The 14,827-nt window shown below is 38.8% G+C and overlaps 1 protein-coding gene across 1 annotated transcript; it reads right to left on the reverse strand.

Annotated features, from left to right (window-relative positions):
- Positions 1-669: 669 nt before the first annotated feature.
- On the reverse strand, positions 670-14,607 carry eif2ak2 (eukaryotic translation initiation factor 2-alpha kinase 2). The gene is made up of 19 exons (XM_054797955.1): positions 13,085-14,607; positions 12,828-12,942; positions 12,186-12,316; positions 12,000-12,114; positions 10,053-10,126; positions 9,820-9,963; positions 9,101-9,233; positions 7,764-7,822; positions 7,595-7,679; positions 7,403-7,434; positions 5,678-5,714; positions 5,536-5,576; positions 5,343-5,462; positions 5,106-5,231; positions 4,820-5,024; positions 4,612-4,749; positions 2,233-2,334; positions 1,767-1,829; positions 670-1,633 (listed from the first exon to the last, which is right to left on the reverse strand). Exons 1-19 carry the CDS (start codon positions 13,195-13,197, stop codon positions 1,505-1,507), a joined length of 1,962 nt encoding a protein of 653 aa, XP_054653930.1. The 5' UTR covers positions 13,198-14,607; the 3' UTR covers positions 670-1,504.
- Positions 14,608-14,827: the final 220 nt, after the last annotated feature.

Here is a 14,827-nt window from a genome sequence, read left to right on the forward strand (position 1 = left end):
AGCAAATTTTATGTATTGTGTGCCTAAATTAAGCATAAGCACACGTGATCATCAGATTTGATCACCGGAACAACGGGCTTTTATTGCAGGTTTGAATGATCTCACATCAGGCACAATCATCCCTACGAAAAAATCTAATTTTAATATAATTTAAATAAAAAACTGTTTGCAGCTGTAGTCCATGCCAAGATGAATCTCACCTCTGAACCCCGATGTCACTTCCTGTCCGTCCGCCCAAAATATGGGTTTTGTAACATTGCTAGTTCATGGCTGTCACTCACCACTGCCATGTAGACAGATACACGTCCGTCACGTGCGCACAAAAGTAGTCTCTTTAGAGAAGTAACGGACATTTTGAAGTCATGTGTGGTTGTAAGATTTACTGTACAGTCAATGATGGCTAACGTTTGTAGCTAACCTTAGCCACATCGCTATTATTAGCCAACAACATGACTAATACAAGTGTGTTGCATGGGGTGTGGCTTGCTGGGCGCTCCTATTTTAATTCTTATTTTGAGCCAGGTGTCTGCATTTGGCACTTGTTACCCTGTTAGATGATGCAAATGATCCACTATGGGATGATTAGACATCAAGCAGACAGATTTCTGGCTTTTCATTCTCTCAATGTCAAACACTCAACTCTCACCAATGACAGACCAACAGCTCCCCCTGTAGGTCTCGTTTAAAAAGACAACAAGAGTCAGTAAGCAAGAAAAGCCTACAGGTTTTTATTTTGTTTCGATTACAACCAGAAGTGACAGAAGTATTGGGATGTGATGGTTGAGCCAGTGTTATTAGGTTGTTAATATGAAATGACACCCTCTTCCATACAATCACTTTCTAGCCATTTCTAAATCAAATGTGGATGGGCCTGTTTGGAACAACAATGATCAGTTACATCAAAAAACAATTTACCAATTATAATTTTTATAACATAAAAAAATGTACGAAAAGGGGTGTTTCCTTTGTGTAACCTCGAGAACCAGATCTTTAATTGCAATTGACAACAAAGACGTGTGTCTTTAAATACCTAGACATAAAGATTACAATCGCTATCCACACATGATCATGTGATCAGTGAATATAGTTACAAACTTCATCTTACAATTATAAAAAGTCATTAAAACATGAATGTCCCAAAACCAAATATTTACACAAAGTGTGAAACAATTAAGATCAAAAAGGGAAAATAAACCACTTTTCCTGTATACTCTCAGTCGGTGTTGATAGTAATTCATGTATAAGAACATAAATATCAGTGTATTCGGCAATATTGGATTCATGTTCAACACTAGCGTCTGAATTTAATATAGTATGTTAAGATGTATGGGAAGGCGCAGCAGCTTGAGAAAAATTTAAAATACATTCTTAAAATCTGCTAGTCTTGGTTATTTTAAAAGAAAGGAAACAGGGATGTGGGAGAAAACCCACCCAAGCACGAAGAGAACAGCAAAGCAGGACTGAGCCGAGAGCGTGTGCGGCCTTATTGGGAAAAATGTGTTACTCAGACGGTGTGCCTGTCGTTAGCATCAAGTGTAAGTGCACGAGCACTCTCCTCAAGGTTGGTCTTGAGTTGACTTGCTTCCGGACGGTCTTCTGGCTTTAGGCAAAGCATCGACTTAATAAGTTGGTCCTGCAAAAATAAGAATATGTTAATGAATTAAATTGTTGTTTCAAAAGCTTCTCAGTCATTCGAGATAGAGATGTACCTGTGAGATATCAGTTTCATTATGCAAGTAAATTGGAAAAATGACGACATACTGTACCTCTTTGAGAAAATGATGTGAAAACTCTGGAGGAAGGGTCTGATTTCTGATATCATCCCACAGCTGGTACAAAGGAAATGGCAGGGGGATCAATAAGAATATGTCAAATGAAGCTGTCGTTATTAAAATCTAAATCAAGCAATCTTTCAACACAATGGATATGGACTGTTTTTTCCTCATTTTTCAAATCCCCAGGATAATTCATAAAACTAGTATTAATAAAACCTTGCTTAAAGCTAAATGGATGAACAGTTGAACATGAAGTCTGACTGAGCTAAACAAGTTAAACTTTTAATGAAATCATGCCCCCCGGTTCCAATAAAACTGCTGCAATGGCAACATTCCCCCAGTCTCTTTGGGGGATGTCATTCTTGCAGTGTAAGTTACTTCATATTAGCACATTGCCTTGAGCCTTGTGATGTTGCACTTTAGGATGACATCACAGTTCAGTAGCTGCAATACTCACCTTTTCTCTTTCACTGTAGGTATACATGCGCCAGAGGAGCTCAAAATAAATTAGACCCAGAGCAAATATGTCCACTTTTCGGTCATAGGTGTTTTTGGTTTTCTGCCATAAAGAAAGAAGGCATTAGTTGGACCGGTGTAGTGTAAGCTGCAGTAATTGTACATTTGATCAAACTTACTTAAGATTTGTCAGATTAAAACACGTTCGCTGCATAAGACTTCAGTCAAAACAAGTGATAGTAGATAGTAGTACTAATTCAAAAATTCACTACATCCTGGTATGGCACTCATGGGAACTGTAAACTACTGCAATCTATTTTACATGAGTATTTTCCTACTTTCATACTAACCCTTCAACATAAATGATTAGCAGTAGCAGCTACAACTGCCATCATTCATTTTTAGTTATGTTTCAATTTGTGGAAAAGAGTTCAAGAGTTAAAAGCATCATGCTTAGGTCATAAAATATTTCAAAATGTACCTGCGTTGTTTTGTGACTCGGTTAAACAAAAAAGTCTGTTTGTCCAGTCCTACATTTTGTCATTGTAGTTTTCTTAAATGTAATGTTAAAATATCGTTTGGTCTCGTTCTCTTGAACTTCATATTGTGTATCGTCTCATCTTGTGAGCTGAGTGTATCGTGACACCCTAATAACTATTAATTACAGGTAACATTTTGGACTTCAAATCTCTGTTGGGCATCTCTGTGTGGAGTTTGCTTGTTCTCCCCATGCGTGCATAGGTTTTCTCCGGATACTCAGACTTTCTCCCACATTCCAAAAACATGCATGTTAGGTTAATTGGCGACTCTCAATTGACCACAGGTATGAATGTGAGTGTGAATAGTTGACTGTATGTGCCCTGCGATTGACTAGGCATATACACCCTGGACATACCCCGCCTCTCGCCCAAAGTTAGCTGGGATAGGCTCCAGCATACCCCTGTGACCCTAGTGAGGATAAGCGGCATAGAAAGTGGATGGATGGATAAACATTTTAGATTTGATCATAATTTGTGACTACAACAAACACTATTTATGTAAATACATTAAAAACAGTGTGCATAATAGATTTCATTACATTACAGCAACCAGTAGGTGGTGCTGTGTTGGCCTTACTACAGTAGGGCCCGAACTTTGAGCAGTCGCACATATTTCACATTATAAAAATCTCACGTGTTCATCTCAAATTGCTCTATGAATGGCAACAGGTGGATACTCAGGTTAATTACGTATGTCCTGCCACCGAGTGGAAGAGCATTTCACTGTTTTGCCTGTCACTATACGTCAGTACATTACTTTAACATACATTGTTTGCAGTAAATGATCATTTTCCGCTGGTGGTGCCGATGTCCCTAGCTTTTTGGGAGTATAGTCGTCCCTTGCCACTTTGTGTTTTGAATTTCACGATTTCAATGTATTGTTTTTTTCATAAATATCTTAATAAATAAATCATGCTGTTTTGTGGTCGAATACGGCCTATTATTAGTCAAAAAAATTCGCATATTTAAGCAAGTTTTACATATTTTTGCCTAAATTAAGCATTTCCAAGCATACAATGACTAAATGAACTAAAATACAAATACAAGGCCTTCAAAAGATGCATTCAAAGACGATTCTAGTTTATGTTGGTCTGTAGGTGTCAGTAATGTTACTATAATGTTTGGTGATACATACAAGGATCATAATTGATCACCGGAACAGACTTTTATTGCAGGTTTGAATGATCTCACAAGAGTCATAATAATCTCCAATAAAAATCCCCAATAAAGACAAAAGCTACTTTAGCGGCTGTTACCCACGCAAAGCTGAAACTCAAGTCTGAACCCCCGACGTCGCTTCCTGTCCTTCCTCCACTCAGCTCCCCTTGGGAACACATTTATAGCAACACACATGCGCACGAGTCTTATTTATGTCTTAAATGGCTTCTTTACTCATTTAATGTATACTATATTTGGTACTATGAATGTGAAGGTGACTATAGGGGTGTTATTTCATGTCTAGAGGGCTTTAAATGTAGAAAACATATTTAGAAGGTCGTAAGCAGGTTTTCTATGCTCTAACTACAAAAATATATTTATAAATAAGAAATCTGACAGAAATTCACTTGTCAAGGTCGGGTCTGGAACCAATTAAACACGATAAATGAGGGATTACTGTAGTGTACATTGAACACAGGAAGTGAACACATTTATCAATGGGTAGGATTAAATACATTCTGTGTCTTTCCACTCCTTTTCGGACATGTTGAATTGTGTAACGGTAAACATGAGAAGTACTCCAATGTAACCTTTAGCTGGTTTACAGTAAACTAATGCTATAAAGTAAGTAATGGAGAAATATGGCAAGGCAAAAATATTACTACTATATAAAAAATACTTACCTGCTCAGGCGCCATATAACTTCTAGTTCCCTTGCATCCACTTCTCTCCACCAGGCTTTCAGGATCATTGTCAACAGTAACAAGGCCAAAATCCCCAATCTTAATGACACCATTCAGCCCAAACAGGATGTTGGCAGGCTAACCATTGAGGAAAAGACAAATAAGAACCTCCCTTCTTTCAGTGACGGTGACCCGTACGTAAACTCACCTTAAGATCTCTGTGGATTAACTTTTTAGCGTGAATGCACTCGACCCCACTAACTATTTGCTGTGCAATGGGAAGACTTTCTTGCCTTCTCTGTGAAGGCTCCACATGCTTTGCATTCATGTCATCTAGCCACCATCTGAGTGTTTTGGTGTCACACAGCTCCATCTGAATATAGAGGAACCGTCTCGATGGATTTTTTGTACACCTATGAAAGGAAAAAGGGGTGCTGATGTTGTTAAAATGTTCTGCAGAGAACAGACCTAACGAAGGCTTGAATGGAACTCACCGGGGAAAGGAACTATGAGCTATATTACCACATTGGTTAGCCGTCTCTTCCAACCAACAAGTGTGGTATCTCACAATGTTGTTGTGTTGAAGCTCTGATAAAGCTGATACCTCGCGTATAGATTTTCTGACCAGAAAGATCTTTGATTAATTTAAGATGTCTCACATTTTTATTTTGATTACATTATGAGGAAGACCACACTAGTTGTAGCAAAATGAAACACAGGACTTGACTTACTCTTCACAAGAGACAACCTTCACAGCATAGTTCTTCCCTTCAAGCTTGTGTTTTGCCTTGAAAACCTTACCAAAGCCTCCCTTGCCAATGTCTTCCAGAAAGTCAAAGTCCTCTTTGAACCTGTTGCACAGAATAGATAGGTCACTGATGCAAAATGTATTTATCTTTTCCACAAGCATTTGTCTTCACATACCTCGAGACATAGTCGCCTTTGACCTCCGCACTCTTTCCTTCCTTAAAGAATACAGATATCAAGTGAAGATGACACATTGAAGCAAATATTGACCCAGCCGCAGCAAATGATTACATTTTAAATTACATTTCCATTTATTTACCTCTTGGTTACAAGCATTTTGGAAATTTGCAGCAATTCTAAAAAGAAAACAAAGGAAACAACAGTAAAACAAAAAGTCAGGTATATAACGTATTCACCTAAATATATAGTAAGACAACTCCTAATGTTCAAGACCTGTTTTTGGTCAATTCAAAGTGGTAGATATTTCTTATCTGATGGACAGTTGTTTGACCATTATCTTAAAAGTGGCATCATAACTCCTCCTCCTCCCTTGTGTCCAGGTAACTGGACCATGGACCATCTATTTTAGACTTTTTTTTTCCAAGATCTTGTATCAATACAGGAGTATGTCTACAGTGGAACATCAATTTTTGGCATTAATCCGTTCCAAAATGTCAGACGAAAACTGAAACATATGAAAACTAAATAAATTTTTCCCATGGGAAATAATGTAAATCCAATTCATCCATTCCAGACGCATTTTACAGGGAATAATTATAGTTTTAAATACAGAAAACAAGGTGAAATAAATATAAATTATGAATGAAATGGATAAATGTACATTTCTTATCACTTTTGCCTTTATTGAAGACTTGTTGGTGAACATGTAAATTATGGAGTATTAGCTCATACTTTTTTCACAGGCTTTGAATCCTGCGGCTCAAACCATGATGCGACTAATTTATGGCTAAAAGAACTACGGTTCCCATGATACGGTTCCCATGAGTGCAGATTGAGGAAGTAGTGAATTAGTGTAGTGAAGTGAACGCTACAATCACGTTTTGAAGTCTTATGCAGCAATCGTGTTTTGGTCTGGCAAATCCTAAGTAAGTTTGATCAACTGTAGAATTACTGTAGCTTCTGCTCGGACAGCTAGGACCACGGCAGCTGTCCAAAAAAAAAAAAAAAAAAAATTTCATGTCTCATCGCCGTTGTGATTCTGGGAACACCGAGTGTAGACTCCTGATCAAAAATTTAAGACCAGCTGAAAAACTGCAAGAATGTACACTTTGCATTGTTCAAATGCAAAAAGAAGAAATGGGAGTGAGACAAAAAATTGCAATTTATTGCAAACAAACATTAAAGTCAAAAAGGCTGTTCATCATCTGATCAAAAGTTTAAGACCACAGCCTTTAAAAGCCAAAATCTTGGCAAAAATGTGGATTCAATGTCATTTTCACACATTTTCACACATTTTCACTCTTGATGTTAAAGGCCAAGCTTTCTCTGAATGCGGTTGGATTGTTGAGCTGCATAAGCAAGGCCTCTCGCAGCGCGTCATTGCTGGTGAGGTTGGACGCAGTCAGACATTTTAAACTGTTTAAAAGATCCTGAGGGTTATGGAACAAAAAAGTGACGTGGTAGAGCCAAAAAATGATCAGATTGGCTGTCTGTCAAGACACCGGACAATCCTCGGCCCAAATGAAGGTTGTTACTGGTGCCGAGTGCCATAACCATCAGAAGGCATCTGCGACAGAAAGTTTTTTAGAACAAAACATTTCTTCAAACGTCCTTCAGCGCAACAACATTACCTGTTTGGAATTTGCACATGAGTCTGAGTCACCATTGCCTGGATGCTTTGCATTCGAATAGTCCGTTAAACTGACTGGCTGTACTATAACGGAGACATTGTACGAAAAACGAGACATTTTAGCAACGATTTTAATTGAAAACCGAATACTACAAAAACCGGAGCGTACAAAAACTGAGGTTCCACTGTATTTGCGAAAGTTTTATTCACACTTGAGCTCAGAGGGTGACTTACTTAATTTTAGGTTTGCAGTCTGGACTTTTACCCTTGGAGAAGAAAAGTTATCAAAATGAAAGTCAGGTAATGACATTAGACATGTTTGACATATCAAATTGTGTTTTTAAGATTACACTTTGAAGGATCACAGGATTTTCTTTACATAATGAATAATGATGAATAACAATTATTGTACTGGTAAGAACAAACCTGAACTTTGGGAGAAGAATCAGAAACATGACGTGAGAAACTTGGAGATGGGCTTCTGCTTTTTAATCCAACATTAAGTGACCGGCTTTGAAAATGAAAAAAAAAAAAAAAGCAAAGTTTTTCAGTATCCAATGTTAAAATTTCAGGTACTTCTCAGTCAGTGACTTACAGCACGTGTGGAGAGACATCCAGGCTTTTTGGTGCACTATTGACAGGTGCAGATTTGACCTGTCAAAAACAAAAGACACTGTAGGATAGCAGAGTTGGGTCTAACTGAAATCAAATGTAGGGCTTGTCTAAACAATAATGAGAGAATGTGACATTACGCTGTGTGTGCTTTGATGCTTATATACTGTAGCTATATACCGTATACTGTACATTCAATGCTCATATACAGCTATAGCTGTACATATATACTAGGGCTGGGTGATATATTGATATTTACTTTAAGCACGATATCAAAACCAACCATATCGTTGATATTGATTTTAGACTGGATTTGCGTTGTATCTCCCTCATGCCTGCATGCAGCAGGAGGTAGGAGGGGCGGAGCAGAAGCCCAGCGGCTCCAGTCAAAGTGACAGTGTCTGCGGTGGAAGAATTAGTCAGCAAGGAATTAGCGGTAGCTCAGTAATGTGGAGGTACTTTGAATTCAGATTATAAAAAAATCTTTTTCACCACCTTAAAACTTGGCACAAACTCCAATACGGTGAATGTGTGAAGCTACGCGCCGTCTGCCGCGGTCCTGTTGCGTTCCTCATGAAAGGAACAGCAAAGTGGTGTGCTATTATAGAGGTGTCCTATCACATTGCTAAGGTATGGTCCACGTTTCAACTGTGGGAAAATCGGCATCCAGCGAACTTCGCAGTCACAATTATTTAGCACGACAAGCTGTACCAAAAATGTACAAGTTAGACAAACAGTTACTAAGCCTGATGCAGTCGACAGGTTAGTGTTCCTGGCACAAAATAAGGACATGCTTGTGTCTTCTAAAAAAAATACTACTTTTCAATTTCACGTATTTTTGATTTGCTGACATTTAAAAATTTCCTCTTAAACCGGGCACGCCTTCATATTTTGTTCTTTTTTTATTAGCTGAGCATTTGAGCATAGCTAGAGGTTTGTTATAAAAAAAAAGATTAGGTTGGACTTTTTCTATATTAATTTCAAATGGAGATTGGCCTGCTTTATTTTAGAGGCTATTTTTAGATAAGATTTTTGATGTGCATCTTGCATGAAGCTTTAAAATTTCAAAAAACATCCTCATGTTAAGTATTTTTCTTTATAAAACAACTTGACATGCATATTTTAAAACATTGCTTACTTTTCTTAAAAAAATATCGGCATACATATATCGTACATCGATATTCAACTTAAATATATCAGGATATGAGTTTAGGTTCATCGCCCAGCCCTTATATATATATATATATACACACACACACACACACACACACACACACATATATATATACATACACATACTGTATATACTGTAAGTGATACCTCACTGTCCCAACATGGCTCTCCATCGAGGATAGACAAGGCCAACTGAGCAGCATTTTGCTTGGCTTCCTTGATACTCTTTCCCTCACACACAGGGTAGTCTTTACCATCGATCACTAACTTGTAGGAAAATCTGAATTGACAGGGAGGGAACATTTCAAGTCCTTATTGTAGAAAGTGGGATTTCATACAGTATTCCCTTGTTCATCACGGGGGATAGGTTCCCAGAACAGCCCGCAATAAGTGAAATCCGCGAAGTAGCCAACTTCATTTTTTTTTTAAACAATTATTATATATGTTTTAAGACTGTAAAACCCGTCACCATACACTTTATAGGCAATAACATGTTCCCACATTTCTCTCTTGTTTAAACACTCTCAAAAAAGTTCAAACCTTCGTTTGAATTTTAATGATCAACCTACAGGTCGGATACAAGAAATTACAATTACAATTACAATTCGATCGGCAGGGCAGCATAAAGGAGACTGACTGACAATGGTGTACAGCCAATCAGGATGCAGAAAACAATGGGCGGTGCAGACACACGAGAGAAGGAAGAGAGAGACACTCAACTTCCCAGTGTTCATACGCTGCAATAAAAAAAGATGAAGCGCTAAAAACATTCCACGAAACACAAATCCGTGAAAGGTGAAACGTGGTAGAGCGAGGGAACACTGTATTGCATATTATTGAGTAACTAAAGGGAGGCTGAGCAGTACTTAGGGTTATGAGGCGGGCCACTTCTCCCCACTTCAATGAAATTAGGAGTGCAATGTTTTTTCTGACAGTAGGAGTTGATAAGTCCAATATAATTGATCTCGACAAAGCCATCATCTTCAGTCTTCAAGTTCTGTGTCTTGTCACTGCAGTACCAAAGAAGCATTTATCAAATGAGATAGCAAATAATGTACATTGGCTATCCCAGTGACTCATTCCACTAATGTGAGCTTACCAGATCTCTGATGTAGTTTTTCTCATTTCTTCCATTTGTTGATTGGAAGTGGAGGACGCGTTCTCGTCTTCAGTCTTATACATAAAAAAAAAAAAGTATTAATGGCTTAATTCGAGTGGCACCTACTTACTGGACCAGTGGTCTTCAATTAAAATTGAGTAAGGTCCGTTTATGAACATTTTTTTTTACAGCGAAGATCCGAACCATATATTTGCCTTAACTTGCATCAATCAGATTAGCTCATATGAATATCAAATGTGATGAAACTTCACATCACCTAAATTGCATTTAAAAGGAAAACGGGGCCAAATTTCACACAAATCATAAGATTGACTGAACAAATAATGAATGAAAAACAAATTAAAGTTTAAGTTATATAAAACTGCACCGGGAATGGTTTAATTTGATTTCAGTATGCATGCAAGTTACAATGGAATACATCACATACAGTATAACAAAATAGTTACAGTAATGCAATGTTTGAGTTCCTTACTCAATCCGTTTCCTCTCTTGTAGAAAAGTATGACATTTTTGGGTAATAGGTTATTGTTAGCTTTATGCATTATTTTAGTTGTTTGAAAATGTACTTTTTAGTTTTGCGAATTTTAATATTTGATTTTAGAAATTATGGATTTGTATGTTCTCTATTCACGGCATTATGGATTATCCTCACTGATCTTTTTTGCAGTACATTTAGTGAGTGAAGATTGCTCTTATAGGGTTAGAGTTAGGGTTAGCTCCACACAATAAATTAGATATGGTAATACCAGAGAGCAGTAAAGAGTGTGGAGTGATTTCTGATCAAGAACAAATTTTGCTTTATTCAGTATTGAAGTATTTCTCACCACCTTATGTTGTACATTTTGGATGTGAGATTTCCAGCTCATTTTTTCATCTATTATGATCTGCAGAAATGTATTTTCGTTTACCCTTTCAATGTCCACTCCATCTAATTGTATTTGGTCGTACATGTCCTTTCTGCTATTACCAAATAGCATTAATTTTACTTAATTTCAAGGATAGTATGTTTTTAATGAAACCATCTTTTCAATATGGCAGTTTCATCCGTGACTTTTTCCTAATTAGCTCTTGTGCTTTCCCAGAACAAAAGGCAGTAGTATCAGCGGTGAGTGTACAGCCAGCTGCAGCAGCACACCATCTGCCTCTCCTGGAGTCACAACCTTGGCGATTAGAGTGTCACGGGCTCCGAGCACGTAGATACAGCACGCTTCTTGTTATAAACCATATTTCTATGCTCTTGTTAAATTGTTTTATTTTACTGCGCCGTAACTTGCTTCAGACTCAACTCAAAACTCCCTCGCCTTTTTTCTCTCCCCCGCAGTGAGACTCACTGCATACACTAGCCTACGTCCCCCTCCCTTGCTCATCCAATCAGCAGTCAGAACGCAGTCTAGATGCATTCACGGACTTGCGGTGAGTAAGATATTTCACATTCGTTTCAAAAATGCACATTTCCCTTACTTCGGTGTTGAAAAAAATCACCGCGTTCGGCGAAGGGAGCCGCATCAGGGAGGCTGAAGAGCCACATGCAGCTCCGTAGCTGCGGGTTGCCGAGCCCTGGGCTAAGGGGTAGAATTGGGATTCAGCCTTAATAGGCATCTCCCACCTTCACTCAACTAGCAGTCAACTCATACTGACACAAAATTCCCTCTTTTTTTTAGTTCACCTTTTAGTAGTGAAATAACATTTATTTAATAGTGTTGGTATGCATATAATGAATATAATATTAAGAATGAAATCTATGTTTTAATTTGGAGCAATTACTGTTGTAATTTATAATTTTTTTTAAACGTATAATTAAATGAGGGCTGAGGCACAGCTGTGAAGTGATCCCCCCCCACACACACCAGTTTGGTTTGGTCACGTGGTGGACATTGGATGACGTCTGGCAGAAGGTGCCCCGCATTACAATGCGTGATTACTTACCTGTGAACCATTTACTATCTCACAATAAGCAAGCTTTGCAGCTTCTTCTTTAGCTTCTTTCTTTGTTGTCCCACTTCCAACTGGATACTCAATCGCTCCAACCATGAATCTACATCTGTTATACAAGAAACACAGTTTGCATCAGTCAGTAACTGAGCATAGCTCAGCTGCGGTGTTGTGACTTACTGAAAGGTTTTGCTTGTTGACTCAATACATTTGATTGGCATCTTGATTTTCTGAGCATAAGAATAAATCCAGGATACATGATCATCTTGAGATTGGACCAGTCCAACAGAGGCCTCTAAAACATTTTCTCTCTGTCAACATACAAGTAATCTACATTCATTTAATTGGAATTTTTAATTGGAATTTTAATGCGTCTGTGTAGGCTCTCAGTCGTACAGGAGTTGTCCATCGAGGGAAAGGCTTCTTGAGACGTCATCTGTACTTCTGTGAAAAAGGTGTCGGACGTTCATACCCTGAGTTGGGTATGAACGAACCCAACTCAGGGAGCGACACTTCCCTTTTATCGGAGGTGCTAATGGTGGCAGAGGATTAGACCTACTCCGCCCAGGCTTAGTGTAAGGAACCAATAGGAGGAGGGTGTTGGCACACCAATTCCGCCCATTCTTACTGTATTTAAGGCCTAGACTACCAGCACTGATTAGTTCGCTGACGAAGCTCTTCGGATGAGGAGCGAAACGTCCGACACCTTTTTCACAGAAGTACAGATGACGTCTCAAGAAGCCTTTCCCTCGTTGGAATTTTAATGTCAACACAAATAGGAACACATTCAGTGATGTGATAGTGATCATTGTAAATAATAACCTCTTCCAATAAGCCTTTTAAAGCATGTTTGGCTGCCTTCTGTTTGGCGTCCTTCTTGTTGTTTCCCACTCCCTCAGGGTAGGCCTTGCCGTTCACAACAACTCTTATTGTAAATCTGGGAGTACAAATGTTAACAACACAACCACTGCATTAATGTTGTACAGTTTTACACAACATGGAATTATTTTGTGGACAAACACATTCAGTAGCCGACCACCTTTTAAATAGCCCCCAAATATTATGTCATGTCAACTCACGTTTTAATGTGATCCGGGCCATCAGTTCCCACGTCTTCATACTTGAATTCCGAGAAGCTAGTTTTCTGAAGGTACTGGTTTAATTTAGCTACGCAATTTTCAGCATCCATCATCAATCATACAATGGTGCCTTAAAACAACGCGACTTCCATAATTACCTGTATAGCATAGGTTCTATAGCAATAATGAATCGGCGTTTATCGCCAATACGAATCCGCGGCGTCTTCTAGGACAACCTGAACAGTCCAGTTGCGATCGACTGAATGCCCTGAGAATACAAGGACCCGGATGAATGAGGATATTCACTGTCAAACAGACTAGCCTAGCTCATAATAGGTTTCGGTTTCATTTTCTACAAATAAAAACTTTTGACCTCCGTGTGGTGCCGTCCCAACGAGAAAATTCGCAACTTTTTCATCAAATATTCACTACCCAGGGAAGACTGGGTCATGAAAACGTGCTAAGTGTTTAAACAAATCGTCCATATATTCTGCTCAGAATACATTCATTGTTTTAATAGTTAAAATATAAAATACTTTCGACTAGCGCCACAGAATACGCCTCCAGGAAGTAAAAGGTACAGCTAAGACTCATGGGAAATGCAGTCCATCGCAGTCGTCTACAGTGTGAATTACAGCGAAAATGCATATGCTGTACACGTATACGAATGGACATACGCATTTTCTCAACTATTCAGTGTTTTTAATACAATAAAAACAAACATTGTGATATAACATAAATATTGGTTGGCCTTTACAACCATAATTTACTACAGGCATCACCCATTCACCTAGGGCTAAAGGCAAAAGAAAATGTGCCTTGAACACTTAGCTTGCACAGTAAAAATCCATCCATCCATTTTCTATACTGTACTGCTTGTCCTCACAAGATTCACGAGTGAGCCGGAGCCTCTCCCAGCTGACTTAGGCTGAGAGGGGGTCCAGTACACCCAGACAAACAACCATTAACACTCAAATTCACACCTATGGAAAATTTACAGCCTCTAATGAACCTAACATGCATGTTTTTGGCAGATGTGCTAACCAATACTCCACTGTGCTGCCCAGATAAAAATAAACATTAATATGAACATACAGCACAATACATTACTTTAAATGGATTTTAGTGCAAATCAACAAGAAATTGCATCCATTTAAATAAAGAGTCCACAACCGCACATCCAGCTCAAGAATTGTGAGCACTGGGACCCCACAGGGGTGTGTGCTGAGTCCACTCCTCTACACGCTCTTCACCTACGATTGCGTGGCCTCCCAGAACAACACCAGCATCATTAAATTTGCAGATGACACTACAGTCATCGGACTGATCACTGGTGGTGTTGAAACATCATACAGAAGAGAGGTGGCGGACCTCATAGCTTGGTGTCGTGATAACAATCTCCTTCTCAATACAGATAAGACTAAAGAGATGATCATCGACCCAAGAACAAGGGAAAAGGAGCCGCATAGACCCCTGTTTATTGATGAGACTGAGGTGGAGAGGGTGAAAACCTTCAAGTTCCTTGGCACACACATCAGCGAGGACCTCACCTGGTCTCACAACACCCAACAAATTCTGAAGAAGTCCCAAAGGAGACTGTACTTCCTGAGAAGACTGAGGAAATTTGGCATGTCCACCACAATCCTGAGTTGCTTCTACAGATGCACTATCGAAAGTGTCCTTACCGCCTCCATCACTGTTTGGTACGGTAACTGTACAACACGTGATAGGAAGGCACTCCAG

Source organism: Dunckerocampus dactyliophorus, chromosome 14 (assembly GCF_027744805.1).
Source record: "Dunckerocampus dactyliophorus isolate RoL2022-P2 chromosome 14, RoL_Ddac_1.1, whole genome shotgun sequence".
Classification (NCBI taxonomy): Eukaryota; Metazoa; Chordata; class Actinopteri; order Syngnathiformes; family Syngnathidae; genus Dunckerocampus; species Dunckerocampus dactyliophorus.